The sequence below is a fragment of the Aspergillus uvarum genome (assembly GCF_003184745.1).
Source record: "Aspergillus uvarum CBS 121591 unplaced genomic scaffold BO82scaffold_117, whole genome shotgun sequence".
Classification (NCBI taxonomy): Eukaryota; Fungi; Ascomycota; class Eurotiomycetes; order Eurotiales; family Aspergillaceae; genus Aspergillus; species Aspergillus uvarum.
The window spans coordinates 19,379-42,124 of record NW_020291414.1 but is presented as its reverse complement, the minus strand read 5'-3'; the positions used below and the strand labels follow the sequence as shown (position 1 = coordinate 42,124).

The window sequence follows — 22,746 nt, the reverse complement described above, 5'->3', positions numbered from 1 at the left end:
GGACTGATCGGGTTAGCGGGCGTGGAGATTATCAGCATTCAGCGCCCCCCCTGCCAGCTTCCAATAGCGTGGGTCGGCCAACTTTATCTCTCCTTCCCTTGGGAAAAGAAGAACTTTGTGGGTGGGAAGATGGGGGGGACCCGAAACATCATTTCCGACGGAAGAGAGCGAGAGCTTGGTTGAGAGGAGGAGAGCTTTCGAGGAGCTATCCCAATTAGTTTAGACTCGATGCTATGCTCGTTCTGGGGATGTCTTTGCCTGGGGGTTGTTGTTGCTCGGGGCCTGTACAAAGGGAACAGGAGGGAGTAAAGAGGGTATGAAGTATGAAACATCGTCATCGGCGTCATGACTCGTGAAACCTCTTTGTCTACTCTGTCGCTGCTCTGGCTTTTCGCTCGCGGTTTCTCTTCCTTTCCTCTGTAACTACTGTAATGAATCTGAATTGAACTGAAAATGTATCTGTAACGCTTTCAAGTATTGTCTTAGAATGTCATTTCAATCACTCCGATCACTTGACGGGGGTGGATGTGCTGGCTGTCTGCCCGGTAACCTAACAGTGTTTACGGAGTATGAAGTTCGGTTTGGTTTTCGCCCCCAAACACCAAAGGATTCAAAGGAACGACAAATCAACCAAATGCCCGCCGGTCTTTCTTTCTTGGCCTAGATCCATGTCAGAACTCAGAACACTGATGGAATTCAGGAAAGAATATCCTCCCATTGCCCATCGTTGTCTGTGATCCTCTATCTTCGGGTCGTTAGTCATAGAGTAGGTGATCCAGCACTAACTGACTAGTTCCTAGTTTCTTGCTGTACACCGGGACATGGGGGTGGGTTTAAGGGTGGTCGATAGTTTTGCGGGACCCAGCCCGCCGGGCACGCACTTGGTCTGTTGGATCATCTCCCTGCTATGCTTCTCTGTCGCTCTGTCGCTCTTGCTCTCTCTCTCTCTCCCCACCCCGTACGACTAACTTGTGAAAGTGGTACTACAATAGGGACAAAATCTAAGATGAACCACCTCAGTGGAATGTGACTCACTCCCTCTTTTTCTTTTCTTTTTTTATTTCTTCTTCTCTGTATTCTTTGCATCGTTACTACGCGTTTTCTGCAGTTTGACTGTAGTTACTTTTCCAACCCAGCAATTTAAGCGAGTAGACTTCACCCATCTAGTAAAGGCCTCCCGTACACTCTGGTAGTAAGATTGTATGACTTGTACTGCGCTGCGGTACCACCGTTACTTTTTGTCGATCTCGCCTATTCTTCCCACGCTCATGCTCATGCTCATGTTCATGCTCCTGCTCGATCTAAAGCTGCAGGATTCAAGCAGCCAAGAGATGTTGAAACGAGAGACACATGGCAATGCACTGGGGGGGTGTCTGGTTCAGGCTACTTATTGGTTGAGGGACTCGTCAGCTAGATATTCAAGTTAGTCTCAATTGTTTTGAGGGTATAGATTCTAGATCTGGGATTACTTCTGCTGTTGGTGCGCATGCACCAAGCGAGATAAGAAAGTCCAAAGGGAACTGGAAGGTATCACACCAGATAAGTGCTATTCGCCCATCCATAGGTGCACCCAAATGCAAGGCCAATCCGCAGTACTATAGCACATATCCAGAGGGGGCGAACGACCACAGAACCCTCCAAGCACGACGAGCATCCTTTCCCCCCTCAAACCCCATCCACAGAACAAAAAGTCCATCAAGTTAGCTAACTATACCCATGAGCTAATATACAAGGATCCCCTCCCCCCGCCCAAACGAAACCCAACCAAAAAAAAAAAAAAAAAAAAAAAAAAGGGGACTGTGGCGTAAGCTGCAGCGTTGCACGGATGATGTACATCGCTTCTTCACGTACTGTACAGTACTTCCCGCTGGTTGCGAGATCGAAACAACCTGGTGTTACATACGTTATCGTTAGTGGACTAATTGCTCTAGGGGGCTCGCTTAGCGTTTGCTTATGGGGTTTCTAATTTGCTTTGCCCCATACCACTACTACCTGGTACCTAGCTGGACGTGAGGATGTATGTCTTATATCTGATGTCCTATCAGGGTTGAGGCGGGGGTTTCCGGATTAGGGTATGGGTCTTATATCTTGCATTACTTAAATCCAGGTTCGACGTTGTGCATTGTATGTACTGTACTGTGCTGTGATGAATATTGGTAGTGTAAGGAGATGGGGTTGTGGCTAGCTAAGATGTGCCTTTTTTTTTCCCCTTTCCTTTTTCTTTTCCCCTTTTTGGGGCTGCGGATGAAGTTGGGGGCAAATGGAGTGGTAGGTTCTAGAATAGAATGACGGCTTGGCTAATGGTTTTTAATGCTGATGCGAGAGTGAGTGGTTGGCCTTGGTGACAAAGAATGGTGTTGGAGCTGTGTTTAGGGTTGGTGAGAGGTGGCAATCAGGTTGCGGTTTGGGGGGCGGAATGTGTTGAGTTGCTCGGAGTGTATTCTGTTTGATGCTTGTGATTGTGGCTGTACTTGTTGGTTGGCGAGCTTCGAGAAGCAGATGAAATCGAGGGTACCTGGTTGTATAAACGGGTGTGTGCGATGGTTGGAGTGTTGAAGTACACACTTTGTACCGTGGACCGTACAAGTCGTATGTCGGTTTAGATGAGAGAGAGCTCCAGCTGGAGATTCTTCTCTCCAGAAGATCCGTCTATCCTCCTGCCGTGGCGATCCTTGATTCTCTCGTCGGAAGCTTTCGCTTTGGGTTATCTCGCTTCTTGCTATACCGTCAACCCGAGAGCAATGTGGCCATCCAATCAGACAAAGGGTATTCGAAACATTCAATATATCGATTACCGCGGTCACTCCCAGCGTAAAAAAGATATCCCATTGTTTCAAAGCATCCGTTCATTTAGTCGGTGTTCAACCAGTTCAAGCACCAATATCAAGCCCATTTGTACCTCCATAGTTAGCATTCGATCACTTCCGATAGCCCTTCAAGCATGCCGAAAGTGGAACATAGTGATGGTATCTGAATCGTTTGGTCCATAGGTCCAACTTTGCTTTGCCCAGAAAGAAATAAGAAGAGTGCAGAAGTTGGTGATAAGAAACATTCGCTCTGCGCGGATCTTGAAGAAGTTTGGGATGTACCAAAAGCCGAATGTGGATGCTCTGGGAGTCCAATGAATCCAACTTCAATAGACAGTCTGATAGCACTTAAATAGTTTGTTCTCATCCGATCAGAATTATTCCTCGATCTTGCCTCTATCGTCCCTCCCCACTGTCAATACTGTCAACGTCATTGGCATGAATGCTGCAGTCGCGCTTCTGGCTCGTCGTCGTAGGTGTCGGTGCTGTACACTTAGACAACAATGCCAAAACATTATCAGTCCTGATCAAGAATTACCCACGAGTTTTGTGTCTAGGTTCACGAGGAAGAGGACTGGTGGTGGAAATAAATTCGCTTGCAAATGTTCTCAACGCGCAGGATAGAAATATGCTCTCCGAGAACATAGTACTTGAGAGTTCTCGCATGATGTGTGGTATGTGGGCTCGTGTTGGGATGGATGTACCGTACCGTCTGAATTCGCAGATGTGGTGAATAGGAGGGGGCATGTTTGCAGGTGAAGGATTTCGCGGTCCGCTATGCCAATCATTCCCGGAGTTGCGAATCGAGCATCCGTGGTAATCACAAGTCCCTGGAACCTGCCTATTGGGTTGGAGAGCTGATTTTATGATCTTATGAGATCGGCTGATCAGGGCTGGGGTGATGAAACCAATGATCCAACTGCTGTGGAAAGGTTGTGAGCAAGCCTTGAGAACTATATAGCACAGACAAGGCACGACTGGGGACCCGGCCCAAGCTCTGAAATATGGACATCACTGCCTTGACATATTTGCACGGTGCAGTACAAGGATAAATCAGATACACTAGATGTTGCGGCGTAGGCATTCTTCTTTGAGTTTCTTGATTCATATGCACATAGATAAGCATGAGAATACTTATCTGGGATTAGGTTTAAGATGAGTTTCTTGCATACTAACTTCTTAGACTGGTCACAAAGCATCCTTACTACCACTGTGGTGGAATACAAGATCAATTGAAGTGGCGCAGGAAACTGTTGGACATGAGCCAGAATTCAACTAAGCGTACCCAGTGTCTTCTGCCTCATCAAGGCTTGCCACGCTATGTGCATCGTGGAGATTCGGCCAATCGCTTGATACTTGGTTATAGCCACGATTGATGTTTCAGGCTATAATTGGATCGTCTTCCCCTTCTTGGATTCCTAGATCCTTTTATGCAGTTTGCAGATTGTTTCGTGGTTGGCGCGATAACTTCATTGACAGGCATAGTGTTGGATGACATAGCAAATCAAAGACAGTCGACTCTTAGCATGATTGTCCAAATAATGCACCACATGTCACACACTGTTGTTGGTAGAAGTGAATAATTCACTCATCAGCTTAACATCCTTCCATGGTTCTAACACGAGTCTTCCCTCGGTGTCAACATCGCGGATTGTGGTCAGAGACCTCGGAACGCACCGACCGTCACAAGCAATGACGAACCCGGTATGCCTACGGGCAATGGGCATTGGCGCCGAAGACGCTGTGTAAACTGAGAACAACCAGCCCACCGAGTCACGGGTATGGTGCACACTCTACAGCACATACAGGAGGGCCACGAACCGACCACGAATGGCCACGGAGCCGGCACTATCTCATATGTTTTGCCAGTGATATGCGTCGACTTCTGATTATTGAGTGCATCCGGGGGTTATACGGCGTACCTATTGAGTTTTTGGCTGCAACGAAGCACCCTCATAGCTTGCCACATTAACCGAGCTGAGTTTCAGCTCCTTAGGTCAATAGAGATTGAGTTGAATTGAATTGGAGCATCGTCCGTCACAGAATCATGTCAGCACTCTGCAGAAGAAACGAATTGGGACTTATACGTCCAGTACCCCATACTTGTGACCCGCAATTCTCGAATTATCAAGCTTGAGTGAACATCTCCCGTGCTAAGCCGAGGGATTCGAGACAATGAGGCACTCTGCAACTGAATTCCGCCCCGTTATTGAGTAATCCGCCTTTATGGCATCAGGAGTGCCAGTGATGGCTGAGCCGTGCGTCCGTAATGCACCAGAGGTGAAGGATAGATCACGCAGTTCAAGCAAAGTATCCCAATATGACGATATGTCACCAGCTAAAAAGACGATCAGAAGCATGTACCCGAGTAAAAGTATAGTCGATCAGTATCAGGCAAGTAGGTTGGGAAAGGAAGTGAAGCCTACTAGTCGAGTAGGGAGGTCAGGGAGTCATAATCTCTTTGAATGTGAGAGCAGCGCATCCGTCAAACAAGACTTGAAATGGGTCGAAAAGCGTCTTCGCCAGTATGCTCGAGAGTAATCGACATCGCTAGTGAGCTAGTTAGTGATATTGTGCGCTGGCTCTCAGCATGAGTGGGTGTCGACGCTAGAGATTTCGAATTATAAACCAGACTGACTAGTTTTCAATCGACCGGGATGGACAAAGAACGGGTGAGATGGATGAGTGAGAAAGTTACCGTGTCTGCCACAAAAACACCCCCAGCTTACAACCACGGGTCGCTTGGCTCATTCCTTCGCACTCCCACATAGCATGCAATAAAAAGAGATGCTACAACCCCACAAGACTCGAGATTTCATTCCCCCCTCCCTTGATGGCAGCACAGCAAACATCCTGATAGATTAACTACCAGTCGGGATGACTCAATCCAGCCAATCCGACAAACCCGGAGCAAACCGACAGGGATCTGTAGCCTAGTGAGCTTTTAGCACGAGAACTACGGAGACGGAGCCTTCCACCATCCTGTCATGTATGCTTAGTAGCTGGGGAATGGAGACTCGGAGGAGTGACCTACTAATGCCGAGAGGATCTAGAAAAGGGGGTGAATCACCACAACTTACAGCAATGGGCTCAAGTGTCATGAGACAGCCCCTATTAGAGATGTGATCTGATCAGAACTCCACTCATTGCTGAGGCAGTCACCGTCTCAATCACCTCTTCCCTGATCCGTTGTAACACTTGGAGACTAGGCAAAAGTACGTACTTCATCCCCATTAACACAGACATCTATAGATGCTATAGATAGAGAGCTGAGCCCCATCGACCTGTCATATCACATCACATCACATCATAGCCAGGCAAGATGTATACAAAGTTCGCGTGGCTGAAAGTCCGACGAGGCTTTGAGATGGCCATTGGCAGGATGAATAGGCGCTACTATATTGGCGTTCAGCCATCCTTTGCTGGCGCAGTCAATGTGTGTTCTAGACCCTCAGCCTTAAAATGTCGCATGGGCTAGTGTTTAGGATGCGAGAGATTGTCAAAGACAATCGGAACAAGCCAAGATGGCTGTCAAACGAAAAGAGTGTCGAGTAAGGAGACAACTGTCTGGTCTTGATAGCTAATATGGATAGTAGCATGAGCCAGAACCATAATGGCTGGCTTAGTGTGCGCGCCACGCGCAGCCATAGAGCTGAACCTGGCATTCGCGACGCGATCAGCCCGCTTCCCACGCCCGCTCAAAGCCCGCCCAGGCGCAGCGCATGCGCGTCAATCTGAGGCCCTTGGAAAGTATGCCTGCCAGCAACAAACCAAATAACATTCACAATCACAAGAACACCGGTCAGTACCACCGAGTTATAGTTCATAGACTGCAGCGTGACAGGTAGGTGCGGGGGCATGCAGTTCAAGGCAATTTGGAAAAATAGCCAGATCACCGAGAAGACATTGCAGATATAACCGAACCATGAGAGGTCCAAATATCGCTTGGGAAGGTATGACCGACCTCGTAAGAGAAGCAGCCCTTGGGGGATGATGTATGTCAAGTTAAGAAAGAGCACGGCGGCATTAATGATCGAGTTGAATGCCGTGGTAGATGCGAGATAGAGAAGGCCGTAGATGGAGCAGAACCCGAAGGAAGCAAGCGTAGTGCGCACGGGGAAGTCAAGTCTCGGGCTGATTTTGGTAAAATATTCTGGAAAAGGTGTGCCGCCCTAGGGAGACGATCAGCACTTGTTGGTTCGAAACTGTGCTCGTATCCATGCTGCATGTACTTACATCGCGAGCCAGTGCCCAGGCAATCCGACCAGAGGTCACCCACTGCGGTGGGATACATGCTTCCCTGAATTAGCTCTCGATCAAAGTATACTGAGGGGAATCGGTAGCATCTCATACAAACATAAATTGCCCAAAGCAAAATGAGTAGACCGAGGGTGGCGTTTCGACTTCCAGTCCTATTGATGAAGGTCAGAGCGCCCGCTAAAAAAGACCCAGTAGCAGACTGACACTTGATACACCAATTCGAGACTGGGGAGTGAAGAGTCTCGGATGGCTTCATAATCATGGGCAAAGTACAGAAGGACCACAATCATCGTAAGACTGGTTACGATACCGATGACTTCTGTCATAATCATGATTTGCGGGACACGTCGACCTGGTCGTGGTATCTCCTCAGAGATGTGTATGGCTGTCAAAGTTAACAATAGGCTCGGTACCACATCGGTCAAAGTTGCTGTTCTTACCGCCGTCTGCGGAAGCAAATGCATACATGGCATTGCTGATAGCAAGCAACCAGGCCGCACCACTGTTCCATCCGCTATTTGCCTGATTGGATGCAACTGCAAATGACTTACCCTGTACGTGGTCGTGCATTGCTAGAGCGGTGATGAGATAAACAAGGTACCCGGCCAAGGTTAGAGAGAGCGTCAACTGCGTCACCCATGACACCTTTGTCGGTGAGACAAACAGCGGGATTACTGGTGAGATCTTAGCATGACACAATCTGAGAAAGAAGTAACAGGACTTACAGGTCGAAACTGCGATTGCAAGGAAGATCAAGTAAGTACGCCATTGAGTTGCCTCATAACCCGGGATATAGTAAGACACTATTCCCTGGAGGAAAATCGCGCCCAGTGAGATACCTGAGCATCTGAAGGAGGATCAGTACAGCTCACAATACTGGAAGGCAAGCATCATACGTCGCCGACCACCAGGCTAACACTGAGAGCCAGCCCACGATGTAAGCGTTATACTTTCGGGTACTCTTCGAACTGAGAATGTAACAGAAGTGGTATTGACCTCCGCTAGACTGTTATAGAGTTAGCAATAGCTCGATACAAGCTTAAGTTTTCTCCTTACGGGAAATGCTGAGGCCAATTCAGCAAGTCCCAGTGTGATGACAAGCTGAATCGCCCACCCAAGCACTAGGCAAACGATACAGCCTAGCACACCGACATAGCTCAGGTTTTGCCCAAAATTGCTCTAGTCCATCGAGGTATAGTGTCAGCAGAATCACCGTTCGGAGTACCCGAAAGTACGCACAAGATAACCGATCCATGAGTTGGTGATCGAAAACCCCAGGCCTAATGCAGAGATCCAGTTGAACTGCCTGGGCATGACTGCCTCATGGCCATTTGCTCGGAGGACTGCATCATCTTCATCTTCAAGTAATGTTTCTTCCACTGTGCCGTCTGTCACGTCTGCTGGCAACTGTTTGCCATTCGGGGCTTTCTCCACTGTTCTGTTCATTTCCATAGTCTGGGCAGCTAGCAAGCTTAAGATAGTGATGTGATGGTGGGCAAGAAGTCTTGAGTATCCCTCCGATGAGGGATACTTGGGCGCTTATATCCCATCTCTTTCCTCTGACCCTTGCTTGGACAACAAAGAGAGAAGGCTAAGCAATCACACAGTCAATGCTCCTTCCTCGTGAGATCTTAATTGACACAGGTGTGGTTCTTCTCAAGGGAGTTAGGTAAGATTAGCTAAATAATGGAATTCGCCTTCCCGTCCACCGGAATGTTCAGGATAAGGTTGCACAGGCGCTTGGTAGGCGGATTCGACAGCCACGGGTAGGCCAATCAAAACCAGCAATATCCACACTGAGAACGATACATTTCAGAGGCAAGGGAGTCGAGAATATAGCAGTCCGGGCTGATCACGTCGACTAATTTGCGATGCTGTTGGTTTTGTTCCGTAAAGCGGCTCGAGCGCCAGCAAGGAGTGATTTTGACCACTTGAATAAATCAATGTTTCCTAGTAGAGCCATGCATATCCATAAAGCCACTTTTTCGCGTGTGCTGCTAGATGCATTGTGGCGGGGGGTGGTTCGAAAGGTACCAGTAAGATACTGGATCCTAACTGGACCGATTGTGTGTGATTCTGTCAAGCCATGGAAGGGAAGCGAGCAGCCTCTGGAAAAAGAACACTGTGATTCTATGAAGCAGGTCTTGGGCTGCGAAGGAGTCTGTCTTGGCAATGTATTGCCAGTGATAGCCTGGTCCTAACAAGGAGTCAGTTCGGGTCACTTAGTCCTTACTAGAGAACGGTACTTTTGCATCACATATCTGATTTCTCTCTTTCCCTCGGGGTCTATCACCTGGTATTTCTCACTTTTGACCATATTTGACTCAACTGGTTGCCTTCGGAGCAAGGGAAGCTCTTCGTCCTTTTCCAGCTCATGCAGTATGTAAACCATCATCGTTATCGGCCTCGAGACTTGCCACCTTTGACAGGGAAAAGTCTTGGGGATACTCCCTATAACCCTGCCTTCAGCTTGTGCTTGGTCGAGTTCCGATCAGCCGATACTACCTTCTGACCTCACGGGTGTTCATCTGGATTGCCATGAGGTCGTGCAAGGATTGACTGGGTGCAGGCATTGAGAATCGGACTGTTGGGCAGAAAAAGCACATCTTGAGATATGAGCTCAGGAGAATGACATCAGACAGAAGGCAGAGATGGAATGGAAGGCTTGAAGAAGCATACACGACATGTGTTGTGCGCTTAGCCATCCTACTTGAAAATGGCAGGGTCAGACAATGACTATGGTACAAGATGATTGTGAGAATCGACTTGGAACTTGACGTTTGAATTAATGAATTGATGAAGCTGATCTGCCTTACTCAAACAGGAAGGAAGGTGGGGTTTAGCGCTTGGGCTGTTTGTTGACGCCAGTCTTTCGGCATTGAAAGTCACTTTATGCTCAGGAACCTTCAGGCAGGGTACTTGCATTTCCGGGGCTACTTAGCACCCACTGCAGGAATCTAGCTTACTTCGGTTCGAACTTTGATTCTACTATCGTCAACTAAGAACTTCACGTCGAGTACACCCGCACAGTCAAACCAAGTCAAGCCTCCCAGGTACAGTATCATGCTGGTACCATGTTTTCTCGGCCAAAAAACCTTCAATGTTGTACAGCGACATGAATATTGCCTAACTCTCAGCTACCATTGAGGATGCCTTGACCATTTAGGCTGCGGGAAATGATGACACCTTTATGCGACTTAGGAAAGACACCCCGTTCGCACCAGTTCACTTTCTAGCAGCGGAAGCATCGCCTTGTTGAGCTTGAAATGGCGAGCGATGGTGCCTGGAGTAATACTTCTTTGCTGCTCTATGCAGACACCTTACACCTTGAGAGCTTAGCTCCGCTCGATGACCACAGACCTGTATATCACCAGCCCGGCGCTCTCAACAACATGGGTTCAGCTACCTTGGCGGATTGACAACAAATTGGAAATCCCACTCGTGCGATAATGTCATTAGCGTTGATTAGACCATTGAAGAGACGGGCTGTTATCAACTAGTGTCAGACCCAGCTCAGCGCTAGGAGGCGCGTGGTAGACCAGAAGAGTAAGTCGAGCCCGCCACGCTTCCTTGGGCATTGACCGGTATTGACTTAACCGAGGCACTAACTTAAACAGCGACTGTCAGATGCCCCGTGAGGGTCCAGTCTCGCATCAACAACCTACATCACGACCGTTGAAGCTGCTCACCGATGCTCGAAATGGCGGCACCCAGTCTACTACATGAATCAAAGGGTCTTTTCGCCTGAACGCTTGAATGAATACGAAGGGACACAGTCGATGGTGTGAGGATTGAAGACTGTTGAAGTGATTTCCTGCGGGCGGTCATGACACTGTTTATCGGCCGCCCGACCGCATTTCACCATCTCCACACTACGCACATCTCACAGCGTAACACGGCCATCATGAGGGTTGGAAAGCATAAAACATCGAGCCGCTTCGGAACGAATGCGGGGGTTTCTGCAATGCAACTTCTACCCAATCGAGATGATTTTCTTCGGCTGTCATGGCTCGGTGCTACAACTCCTAACATGAGAAGTGGCTTCTAGCCGACCTGGAGCCACTCAGCGGTCACGGATTAATGAATCTTAGCAGTCTCGGCATTTCTTAGGGGCGGGGACAGTCGTATCGAGCATACTCGCCTCCACGTTGTTATAAAAATCTGCGGCTCTTCCCAAGTATCCTTTTTACTTTTGAGCTATTTGACTTTTTGGTATTCAGTAGTCATTACGTGCTGGACGTCCAAAAAATGGCAACCCTGGCAGCGTTGGGCTGCGGTATCATTCTTTATTTCGTATTGAGGAGTATATACAGGCTATACTTCCATCCCTTGCGCAAGATTCCTGGTCCCAAGCTCGCCGCGATCACTCATGCCTACGAGTTCTATTACAATGTGATCAAAGGGGGCCTATTCATCTGGGAGATTGAGAGGATGCATGAAGTATATGGTTGGTGGTCTCGAACCCCCTAGCGGGTGGTACCCTTTCTTAGAGGCGGATTTTGCTAACTGAGTCAGGTCCTATCGTTCGTATCAGTCCAAGAACAGTGCATATCAGAGATCCAGAATACTATGAAGAGATCTACGCATCCAGAGCTCGTAAGCGCGAGAAGGATCCAATCACAGTCGCTCGCTTCGGACTGGAGGGCTCTGGGTTCTCCAGTATCACAGATGATGATCATCGCCCACGCCGTGCGCCTTTGGATAAGTTCTTCTCGAAGCAGGCGATATCCAACATCGAGTACTTGATCCACGAGAGTCTTGATAAACTCGTACATTCTCTGCGCGACGCCTACCATTCACACAAAGTAGTCCATTTGGATGCTGGATTTGCCGCCTTGACCGCCGATGTGATCCATGTATATGCATTTGGATTCAACCCAGGCAATCTGGATCAAGAAGGCTTCAATGCTAATGTGCGGGATGGAATTAACGCACTATTCCAAATGGGACATCTAACCTACTTCTTCCCATGGATACAAACCCTCATCGACGCGCTGCCGCTGAACGTGCTGCGCCAAGTGAGCGCACCCGCATACGCATTGGCTCGCCAGAAGAAGGACCTCTATGAGTGTGGCCTGGCAGCATTGAAAGCTGGTCATACAACCTCCGGGGCCGAAAAACCGACACTCATCGAAGCTATTGCAGGGCCCAAGATGCCGGAACATCTCAGAACACCGCAGCGACTAATGAATGATGGCTTTGCACTGACCATTGGAGGGACGGAGACCACTGCAAGATCCCTTGCTGTCGGGATGTATCATCTGATTGACAGGCCCGAGATCTTGAGCAAACTGCGAGAGGAGCTTGGGCAGGTGATGCCCACGCCGGATTCCCGCCCTACGTGGAACGAGCTGGAAAAACTCCCTTACATGGTAAGCATCACATTCCTCGGGATGGGCGTTGCTTATTCGAGAGATTTCATTTTGACATTCATCTAGGCTGGAGTGGTCAACGAGACCTTGCGCCTCTCCACGGGAATCGCTAGTTTCTCGCCCCGAGTCGTGCCCACGGAGGTCTTGCAATATAAAGGCCACACGATTCCACCAGGAGTAAGTTGAGCAACGAACGTATAGGCAGGGAAATCGCATACTGACAAAGGCCACAATCTAGACCCCTATTGGTCAGACGCACTACTTCATTCTCATGGATCCCAACATCTTTCCTGACCCGCACGCCTTTGAGCCGGAACGCTGGATTCGGGCCGCTGCGGCTGGAAATCGTCTAGACCGCTATCTAGTGAACTTCTCGAAAGGAAGTCGGATGTGCGTGGGTTTGAAGTGAGTTTGCCACATTTGGCTTTTTTGTTACTTTTCTAATGTTCGGACAGTTTGGCCTACGCGGAGCTCTACCTTGTCATCGCAGCGCTTGTTCGGCGGTTCGAGATGGAGCTGTACGAGACGCCCCGAAGCACCATTGAACTCAAGCGCGATTTCGGGACGCCGTACCCTGAGGAGGGTCACTTGAAGGTACAGGTGATGGTGACTGGCCTTATCACTGAATAAGTCTGGGCACACCTATCTCTATTCATGTTCCTAGATCCTTCTTTACTATGTATGAACAACGTATTGCGTTTATGTGCCAATGCTCCGACTCTGCGATTACGTTTCACGAAGAGAGAGCTCATTGCCGATAATCATCACTGAATTCAATTCCTCGTTATACATGTAATTCGCATACATTATCTCATTGAAATACCCATACTTCCTGTCCAATAAGATCACTCAGAGGGCACAGATAGGTTCTGCTGCAGCTCCTTGCGTTGTACAGCGCCGAAGCGAAGGTTGCCGACATCGAAGACCTAAGACATTAGTTAGTCCACGATGCATCAGGTTGAATATAGGCATCCAAATGTTAAGGGAACTTACGGCATAGATACCCTTCAAGAAGGTGTCTCCTAGAATGTCAAAGGTCATATCACCACGGCTCTGGATGCCACCATAGACATATCCAGTCTTGGCTTCGGCGAACCCAAGATCCTCCTTCTGCACGACGAACTGCTTGTCGCCGACCGCAAACGAAACAACGGGGAGGTTGTCCTCTGTGGTATCGGAGGGATAGATGTAACCCTGGGTCTCATTGTCATAGTACGCGCCCGGGATAGCATCGTAAATAGCCTGGCAGGTTTCATCGTCCACCAGCGCCAGCGTCGTGCCAGTGTCAGCGATCGCCTTGTTTCCAGAGCGCGTGATCGTCTTCCCATTGACCGTGGCGGAAGCAGACTCAAACATCCAGAACCCCTCGCTATTGTCGATAGACGTGTAGGAGATCTCCTGTCCGGACGACTGCACGGTGGCATCGTCGATGAAACCAAAGGTATAGAAAGACTCGCCCTTGTCAGGCTCGTTGGCATCCCGCCACGAGCCCAGCTTGGCCGTGAACAGAGCAGACGAGTTCGGAATGTCATCCTGGGCGATCATGTTCTCGACAGGCGTCTTGACGGCCTTGGGCTGGACGGTGTTGATGCTGCCAAACGCCAACCCCAGCAGCCCGTCACCAGCACCCTGGGCAAACTCGGTCGACATCGTCTCGGCCAGCTCGATAGCTTGGTTCTTGATGGTGATGCCGCCGATATTCACGTTGTCGGTGCCGACCGTTCCCGACGCAGAGGAGCCGTCGCCGTACGAGATCTGCCACGTGTAGCCATTCTCCTCTTTGAAAGTGCTCGACTTGGACGGGTCAAAGACATTGTGGCTCTTTCCGTACTCAGAGATGGTGGCAGATGGGAGCTTAGTGGACCAGACCTATTGGGTTCTCTTTAGCGATGCTGGCTCCTCCGGACACACAAGGGGATTGTTTATTGTGGGAGAGCAATGGATCTGGTGCTTGACTTACCCACAGGTCCGCTGAGCCGGTGTCGAAGTCCAGACTCACGGTCTGGCCCGGGGTACCAATGCTCACTTGAGCCAGATACTCCGAATCGTTCTGAACATCCTCGGCACTAACTTCACCGACCTGGTCAGTGCCCACCGTGCGCTTCTTCAGCGCCCGCCGCACATGTGCCTTGCCACCGATAGGCTTGTCGTGGTACACCCGACCGACCTGGTGGAGGGTGGGAGCGAAGAAGTAAGGGCCTTCTTTGGTTGTATTGAAGCGGTACTTGCGCAAGAGGTGCACATAGGACTTGGTGCCTGACCTCTTGTAGTTCAAGTTGGGGATGAGTCGGATCTTGGTAGCCATGATGGGGGGCAATTGGGTAAGTTAGTATATTTCACAATTGGTATCTAGTTAATATGGGCACAATGGGAAGAAAAATAGTTGACAAGCTGAAAGATTGGGGTGAAGAGGGAGCAGAAGGCGAAAGCGTGAAGGAAGTTCGGGACCACCAGTGGTCTTTATGTATCCTCGAGCTCCTTCTCCGACTCTTCAGTTCTTGCTCCAACTAACCCACCACAACACATCGCCGATTCCCCCTCGCACGTCATGCGTTTAATATATTCCGTTCTTCTCAGCTGGGGCAACGGAATCCGGCTCTTCTTTCTCCTTCCCCTCACTCTCTCTTGTGGCGGGGCGAGCCGAGGCCGGCCTGTATGGGCTAGTAAATTCAGGATAAGTGGATCTGCACGATGACGCGGTATCAGCTGCAGCTGTCAACACAACCCATGCTGAACTGATAAGCTCTGTCAGGGTCACCTTCCAATCCAACCAAAGAGCACTTCGGAATCTGTCGGCTCCATTGTGCAATATCATTATTGTCCAGGGTCCTGCAAGCGAGACCTGTCCTCAGCCCCCAACAGCCCCCTGGTGGTTGGCAGTTCAGCCAGCGGTCGACACGCAGTCTGATGCCATGATCTGCAGAGTGCGGATGCTAAGTTTAGCCAAGCTGGGCTTATCATGGCCCTGGGACTTATCATACGACGACCTTGATTCCTTTGCACCGATCGGCAGATGGCCTTTCCCGCGAGGGTTGACGCGACCGACGGTGTCATAATTTGAATCATACGCCTCGCCTACCATCATTGGCGCAGCTGATTCACACTAGCCGTATCACTAACTGGCCATGAAGCACGATCGTCGCTTCAGGAGACAAGCTCACAGCGCCACTTGCCTCGTCGAGCCCAGTCCGGCGGCTGTTGCCTGTCGCTTCTGATGCCTGTACTCTGCACGATTGGCTCGCTCCTGTGACATTGCCTTGTGAGGGTTGGCGATGGTGGCAGAATAGCCGGTTTTAACGGAATGCAGTGATCCAATCATGCTCTGGTCCTGTGCTGTGGACGTGATGCGATAAATGGCCATCGTTGTTTGGCTTGTGACGAGGCACTTTCGCATTACCTTCTCTTGTGATGGCGAGTGCGAGATAACATCACCACGACCTTACCATCTCAGAACTGAGCGTCCACTCGAAAAGTACAAGCATCATCGGCAAGCTTGTGCTATCTTGGATCCACACCACTTCGGCTGGGTGGGGTGACGGACGGGCCGGGCGATCGATCCAGAAGAACAGGACCTTCGTGTCGAGTCGAGTGATGAAAGCAATTTCGTCGATTTTATCGTCGTATGGTCCGAAGCAGTATATTGACGACCAGATATACAATCTGCTCGCACCCTTCTCGGGGAAGCATCTTACAGTCAACAGATTGCGTTGAAGTGATTTCCCTCTTCTCTTCGACTCGTTAATAGACTACATATGGTCATATGTGATCGTTGGGATGAGCTGGGCTCACTCCCACGCATGTTTTGGCCTTGTGCCCCCAGCCATTAGAAATCCCGCTTTTCATAGAGACTCAAATACAACAGAACAGATAGATACTTAAAGTGCGAATCTCAAAGCTAAAATCTTTCTTACCAGACATGGATCCCACTCAAACCGGCATCAATGCCGGTTCTAAAGCTGCGATGGCTAAATGATTAGCAGAGACCAGTTACACATGTAATATTCCATATTGCGTAAGACTAAACAGCTTTCTAACAAAATAGGTTGTGTAGTGTAATGGTTAGCACCCAGGATTCTGATTCCTGTAATCCCGGTTCGATCCCGGGCACGACCTTTTTGACTTTGACCTTTTGTCTACCGCGGACCGGATACTTGCCTTTATTTTTTTTTTCTTTCTGAAGTGTCTTGAATTTAGTAGTTGTTACTCTTAAAAAAAAAAAAAAAAAACTTTCTTTGATCTTGAAGGCCATGAAATGTTTTATCGCGTGGCCTTGAAGCATGGCCGCGAAACCCCAAGCGTCACATACGTGAGTCTCTCATAGTATTCACAACCCGTTAGCCTTACAAGGCAATCTGCCAACAAACAGTCCTTACTCAAACAACCCAACCGGGATAGCCACAATACATCAGCATAAACCCCCAATTAGTCAGTTCATAGTGCGGGCAGATCAACCGCATATACTTCTGGAGCAAGTAACAAGTAGCAAGTGCGCATCACCATCACCATTACCATCACCATCAATACACCGCATCCCGCACATCGCACATCGCACATCGCACACCGCACACCGCACACCGCACACCGCACACCGCACCGCGCAATGACGGCACCCACCCCCCATTTCACTCATCTACTTCACTTCTCCAACAAAATCCCTCATACCAACCCAACCAATCGAGTCAGACGGAAGAGAGGAGGTTCGACCACAGCCGAACAGGGCAGGCCGCGCATGACACCTCATAAGCCGGCTGCATTCAAGGCACTGCACGCACGCGACACCCCCGGAAAGGGGAGGGGGAGAGGGAGGGGGAGGGGGGAACCTAACCCACCCACGGGGAGGGGAAGTACACGGCAGTACATACAAAGACATATACACACACGCCTATAACTTATACCTTCTATCTTCTGCGTCTTGCTTGCCCTCCTACTTTCTGTAGTTGAGCATGCTTCTCGTGCGTCTACGAGAGAATGGTTTTTCTTATGTGTTGGGTGGTTCGTACTTGTACTGTTGTGAACTGTACCGAGTATAGAGTGCACTGTGCCCGCAACAAAGAAACGGAGAGTCCGAGGACGCAAGTTTGATTGTCCCACCTCCCAGCAATAACAATACTTCTAATACAGTTTGCACGAGCAGCCCTAGGTTCGTGGTTGACCACGGTCTGTCTGGATCTGTCTGGGAATTCTGGAGATTTCGGCTAGCCTCTCTTCTCTCAATCCTCGCAAGAAACCAAGGACCCGATGACTTGACTTTTGAATAACTCAATTCCAAATCGGTTCAATCTGGATATTCTCTCCCTTTCACCCCCGAGTGATTGCTGACTAACAGAAACAGTGCAAGAACGATAAGATCGGAAGGGAATATCAACACAGAAACGGGCAAAACAGGACGAATTGCAGCATGCTCTTGACCTCATGTGCTTACCCAAATTAACGCCGCAGAACACCCGGTGGAATAATGATATAGTTCAACAGCAGATAATGCAATGGTTCCTTCCAAGCAAGCGAGATAAAAAGAGAAGAGAAGAGAAGAAGATAAAGTCCATCCGACAGATCAAGCAGAAGCCCACTCGACAACCTCCAAGGCACACATTACAAGGAAAAGAGTGGAGGGTAGGATCCTGTAGGGTCATGGTTAGTCATTCCTTTTAATTGCTTAAAGGTCAAAGACGCTGGTACGTACCACACCACATAACTTTGGAATAACAGTTTCGACATGGCGCTGACATAGACGTTGTTGATCTGGCAGATCTGTGCCAGTTGCAGGGCCGATGGGGCGCCCGTGAGCAGGAAGCAGACGATAATGAAGATCGGGTCGTCCAGGATGCTGACCGGCACGTACTTGGCCAGCAGCGCGAGGATGGGTGCCATGATGAGGGTGGGCAGCACCATACGCGCCACCAATGAAGCGATGATCAGCTTTTTCTCCTCCCTCGGGTGGTCGACGTCATCGAGAGCCTCCTTGGGCAACGTGTTACGCTCAAGATTCGCACCCAACACCACTAAGATTAAAGGTACGGCAACTTGGCCGTTCTGGCTGATAGCTCGCGTCACAGAGTTGCGGACGAAGGTTCCCTCATCGAAGAACAGGCTTTGCAGCGAGGGAACGGACGCCACTATGATGGAGATGAGCATAGCCCACAAGGGTGGGTTCATGAAGTCCCAGAGTCCGTGGACGAATTTCCGGGCACCGTTGGAACCAACTTTCAGCGTCTTTTGCACACCTACAGGTAGTCGCCGAAAGACTGCGCCGGTTGCCTTGTACCAGACGCCTGCAATTCGACCACGAACCCGGTTGGCCGACCTCTTGATGTGTGGGACCACTCCGGGCTGGTTTTCTTCGGCCTGGGCTGCCACCTCCACATTCGGGAAACACATGATATCGCCGGTAGTGCTCTGGCGGGGGAGGAACGGCCCCTGAGGAGGGGGTCCGAGTACGGCAGGGTCGTGGGAGTCCTGTCCACCGGCGCCATGAGACGGCAGCTTCGTGTAGGGATAGTCCCGCACGCTCACGGGCGTCTCCTGGCCCGAAGTGAATGCATCGTCGTCGACGCTCCCCGAGGACTCCAACACATCGTCCGGCTCGCGAGTCCTCACTAGAGGCTCATCGGGATCAATTTGTTCAGGGTTGTCTGTGTATCGTTCCTGACCCTGTCCGATAAGATTGGCGCCCTGCTCCCGTTCGCCTTCTTCCAAGAACCGTTCTTTGGGAGCAAGCAAGACGTGGTAGCCCCAGCTCCAGCGTACCAGTTGGCCCAGCTGCTGGAAAATCAATAGATAAAGAATACCACGCGCCGCCACTTCGTCATCGTTGTCGTTTGGTATACGGTCCCAGTGAAGGCCCTGCAGAGTCTGGGAGAGGGACATGACGAGAGATATGGGAAGCGAATTAGAGTTTCCGAAGACCTGCAGCAACCGGGACTGTCAACACTACCCTTAACGAAAAAAAATTGAGCTTAGCTTAGGTCGTCTTTGGCACTTACCGCCATGGCCGCAACAAAGTTGGACGGCCGTTTCTTGAGCCGCAAACATCGTGAGACAACAAAAGCGCACGAGTACGACACGATTGTTTGGACGACGAAGATGGCTGGGATGATGGCGAGGTCGGTCAGCTTCTCTGCTGTGAGCTGGGATCCGAGCTTCGTGAAAACTACAGGCAAGCACAAGTCAGCAGCGACCCAAGGCACTGTGATAATGTATTATGTTTCCGACATACTCAGACACGGTGTAAACAGCGTGACATTTAGGTTTGCGACCAATTTCTGAGCATCGGCATCAAACAGACCCTGCTTGGCAGCGAAGTACCCCGGGAGACTGACACAGACTACTTCGAGGACGGCTTCGAAGACGAGCAGCACGAGGTGGAAGAAGGATGGGTGATTCGAATGGGGAGCGCCACTTGGGAAGATGACGGAGCCCAGTCCCGGTTGGGACTGGGTCATGATTTGAGGCGACAGAGGCGAGTGAGCATTCTGGAGGGACCTGGGAGAGGTAAAAATGGCCATCGACGGGCGGGCGAGCGGACGATCGATAGGGTGAGACCGATTTGACTGTAACGCAGAAAGTGAAGGTATGAAAGGGGGATGGTAGACTTGGGGTCTTGGAGACGAGGTAGAGAGAAGGGGAGGAAGTTTTGGGGAAGTAGGGTGTGTTCCAATGGTAAGTGAGGGCGATGACGCGGACCAGACTGGTCGATGATGAGATTCTTTGAGATAACGGAGAAGGCGGTGGACGAATGAGAGCTCAATTAAGGTTGGAGCTGCTTTGGGTTTAGAGCCTGCTTGGTGTGTTTGGTGTGTTTGGTGTCAATGATCTTCGCTGATCGGATTCAATAATTAAGGTACGGTAGTCAAGGTACTGTACTCAGTACTTTAGTACTTGTGATTGATGTACAGGAGATGAGAATGATCCTATTGCAGCGCCTACTCAGCACCCCTAAGTCTTACAATAACCGCATAGGTCGAATCAAGAATGAACGAACCCTTTCAAGCTGAAGGAACGGTCGGAGGGCCTTTTGCAGCTGGTTTCGGGTAACGCCAGGGCGTACGGTGGCCTCCGATAGGCGGAGTCAAGGGGGGCGCGGTCCATCGCGCCCAGCCATGCCAAGGCAGCCTGGTTTCCAGCTCTAGACTGGCAAAAATAGCGTGGACTAAGGACTTAGTTATACTAAGTACTATTTTACTACAGCACTTGTGTCTGGTCGAGAACCTCTGATACCTATTTCTTATACATACACTAGTACTTGCTCGCTTAATCCTCGGGTGTCTCTTCTTGACAGCCTCCTACCCACCAAATGTGATCCAACCAAGTTGCTTGGCAGGGTGATACGGAACCATGGAGGGTGAAATCATAGCAACTACTCTTGGCGGACAGAGGCAGAGATAGCCTCCAGCAAGGGTGGGTGAAACGTGTCCCTTGGCTACACTCACTGACTCCAGATGTAGAATTCAGTACATAGTGCAGTTGATACGGAATGCGAGGGAAATGGAAGGGGGGAAGAAACAGACTGATAGTATCATAATGATGAAACCCTCCCCCGCCGTGGTTATGTCATGATCAGCAGCCAATGACAGGCACTTCGATGCATGGCAACATCACCCGATCAAAATCCCTTCCATGTGAAACCCAAAAGGTCATAGTGTGTTGTCTCAAGGCTTCAAAAATGCAGATAGGTAGATAGATCACTGCATGTTTATCGGTTGTGGTCTTGTTCCCACTCATCGTTCAACTGCTCTAAATGACTCTCCGTCCCGACGATCGACCTCGCTAGTTGCTTGCATCAGCCGTCGGTTATTAAACGAACCTGCTTAAACTCTACAGTAGTTCAGAATATCCTGTTCTTTTAGTTCGTACTTTTGACAATGTCTGCTACAGCGCCTTCCTTTGCATGGGAGGATGTAGTATGATGCGCAAGAAAAGAAAAAAAGAAAAAGAAAAACCCTCGGAAGAGGGGATGGGGATACTTCCGCACCAGCTTCCTCCATGTCTCGGTGGATTGCAAACGATAGTCATAGCAGCCGCTGCTATAGGGCGGCCGCCAGACCAACCCCAGCAGCCCCAGCAGGGTCCGTTTGGCACCTCGGGGCAGGGCAGGCCCAGTGTTACCCGCTGGGAATGGACTGGTAGTCTCCCCAATTGGGCTGCCGTGAAGATGCAGGATGGCCAACTGCCCGGTCTTTTCTGCTCTGTCGCATTGAGGACCGAATTGGTGATCGATAAGAAAACTGCCATCGGGCATGCCATCCTGAAAGTACCAGGATTACAAGAGATAACTAGAGTAGGATCATGGGTGACTGGCGACCACAGCCACAAGGCGGGTTGATAGCCAAGCCTGGGGAATCTGATGAGTTAAGTTAGTGTTGATGACTACTCAGATAAGGCAAGCCGGGTAGATTATAGTTAGGTATGATGATTGACTGTGGTGGCCGAATCTCCTAATCCTGACAGCCAAAGCGGACAATCATGGTACTCATATGAGTAGTCTATGGGCCGCGTTCCCACTAAGATCCAATTTGTCTCTGACAGAATGGACGGACCACGCGGCCTCCAAGGCAGACCCGGTAGTTGGGACGAGGATCTTATAGGGTACTTGGCACCCACCGATGATGTCGGCCCTCCCCGTTGAATGTCATTCCTCGCCCTGGTATCACGATTCGGAGCTAGCCTTTCTATCGTGCTCCTTCCATTGGTCCCCAGCGATTGCAGCAGTGGGGAGCAACCGGCCTCGGGGCTCAGTGCTCTTACCTCGCCAAAGCAGGGAAATTGGCAGTCAGAAAAAGGAGCAGTACGGCGCGACCTCGTTCGTTGGTTCTCCGGGCCAGGTTACACTGGTTGACCAACGAGCGGTTCCAATAGTGACCCTCGCCAGCAGCGACTTTTTCAGGCTTTTTTTGCGCCTCGGCAGCGCGTCCGGTAGGTAGGGCACCACATCCGCTGATCCACCGTATGGCCTTTTTACTTTGATGTCCCTGAGGTAGAGAGTATCATACTCGGTATCTTCGCAAATCACCACCCAGTCTATCTATTTCCGAATGCCGACAAACAGTGATCCATCGGTTGATGAGGGGTGGCAATTTTCAGGCAGAAATGACTTTTTGGATCGCCCCAAATGGAGGACCATAGATACTCATAGTCTGCGTGCGGCCGGAGTTCGGTGTGGGGGGTGGCGGGGGGGAATTGGGGGGGATGAAGGGAAAGTACGCGGAGAGTTTGAGAGAGAGGTAAGGTGGGAAGGGCAGCAGCATTTTGAAGCGAGTGGGATAGACAATGAGCATTGAAAGAGGATCTTTGTGAAGAAGGGAAGTGGTGGT

The 22,746-nt window shown here is 50.1% G+C and overlaps 6 protein-coding genes and 1 non-coding gene across 7 annotated transcripts; 3 read left to right on the top strand and 4 right to left on the bottom strand.

Moving 5' to 3' along the window:
- The first annotated feature begins 520 nt into the window (after nt 1-520).
- On the top strand, nt 521-1,159 carry BO82DRAFT_21901 (uncharacterized protein). The gene is made up of 2 exons (XM_025630765.1): nt 521-698; nt 801-1,159. The coding sequence occupies exons 1-2, from the start codon at nt 570-572 to the stop codon at nt 966-968; spliced, it is 297 nt and encodes a 98-aa protein (XP_025485705.1). The 5' UTR covers nt 521-569; the 3' UTR covers nt 969-1,159.
- A 3,325-nt stretch (nt 1,160-4,484) lies between these two features.
- On the bottom strand, nt 4,485-5,501 carry BO82DRAFT_359987 (uncharacterized protein). Its single transcript, XM_025636725.1, has one exon. It carries the CDS (start codon nt 5,165-5,167, stop codon nt 4,961-4,963), a length of 207 nt encoding a protein of 68 aa, XP_025485704.1. The 5' UTR covers nt 5,168-5,501; the 3' UTR covers nt 4,485-4,960.
- A 524-nt stretch (nt 5,502-6,025) lies between these two features.
- BO82DRAFT_359985 (putative GABA permease) lies at nt 6,026-8,702 on the bottom strand. The gene is made up of 9 exons (XM_025636724.1): nt 8,307-8,702; nt 8,124-8,246; nt 7,964-8,073; nt 7,793-7,914; nt 7,508-7,741; nt 7,272-7,452; nt 7,161-7,219; nt 7,044-7,102; nt 6,026-6,979 (listed from the first exon to the last, which is right to left on the bottom strand). The coding sequence occupies exons 1-9, from the start codon at nt 8,517-8,519 to the stop codon at nt 6,506-6,508; spliced, it is 1,575 nt and encodes a 524-aa protein (XP_025485703.1). The 5' UTR covers nt 8,520-8,702; the 3' UTR covers nt 6,026-6,505.
- Nucleotides 8,703-11,215: 2,513 nt separating this feature from the next.
- BO82DRAFT_21860 (cytochrome P450) lies at nt 11,216-13,179 on the top strand. The gene is made up of 5 exons (XM_025630763.1): nt 11,216-11,514; nt 11,583-12,439; nt 12,506-12,616; nt 12,678-12,844; nt 12,895-13,179. The coding sequence occupies exons 1-5, from the start codon at nt 11,316-11,318 to the stop codon at nt 13,067-13,069; spliced, it is 1,509 nt and encodes a 502-aa protein (XP_025485702.1). The 5' UTR covers nt 11,216-11,315; the 3' UTR covers nt 13,070-13,179.
- BO82DRAFT_359983 (pepsin-like aspartic protease) lies at nt 13,087-14,981 on the bottom strand. Its single transcript, XM_025636723.1, has 3 exons — nt 14,400-14,981; nt 13,433-14,308; nt 13,087-13,365 (listed from the first exon to the last, which is right to left on the bottom strand). The coding sequence occupies exons 1-3, from the start codon at nt 14,742-14,744 to the stop codon at nt 13,285-13,287; spliced, it is 1,302 nt and encodes a 433-aa protein (XP_025485701.1). The 5' UTR covers nt 14,745-14,981; the 3' UTR covers nt 13,087-13,284.
- Nucleotides 14,982-16,480: 1,499 nt separating this feature from the next.
- Nucleotides 16,481-16,552, top strand: BO82DRAFT_t329. The gene has a single exon. It is a non-coding gene; the product is annotated as a tRNA-Gln (tRNA).
- A 949-nt stretch (nt 16,553-17,501) lies between these two features.
- Nucleotides 17,502-20,329, bottom strand: BO82DRAFT_349163 (Auxin Efflux Carrier superfamily). Its single transcript, XM_025633865.1, has 4 exons — nt 19,653-20,329; nt 19,420-19,586; nt 18,120-19,342; nt 17,502-18,057 (listed from the first exon to the last, which is right to left on the bottom strand). Exons 1-4 carry the CDS (start codon nt 19,939-19,941, stop codon nt 17,991-17,993), a joined length of 1,746 nt encoding a protein of 581 aa, XP_025485700.1. The 5' UTR covers nt 19,942-20,329; the 3' UTR covers nt 17,502-17,990.
- Between the last annotated feature and the right edge of the window lie 2,417 nt (nt 20,330-22,746).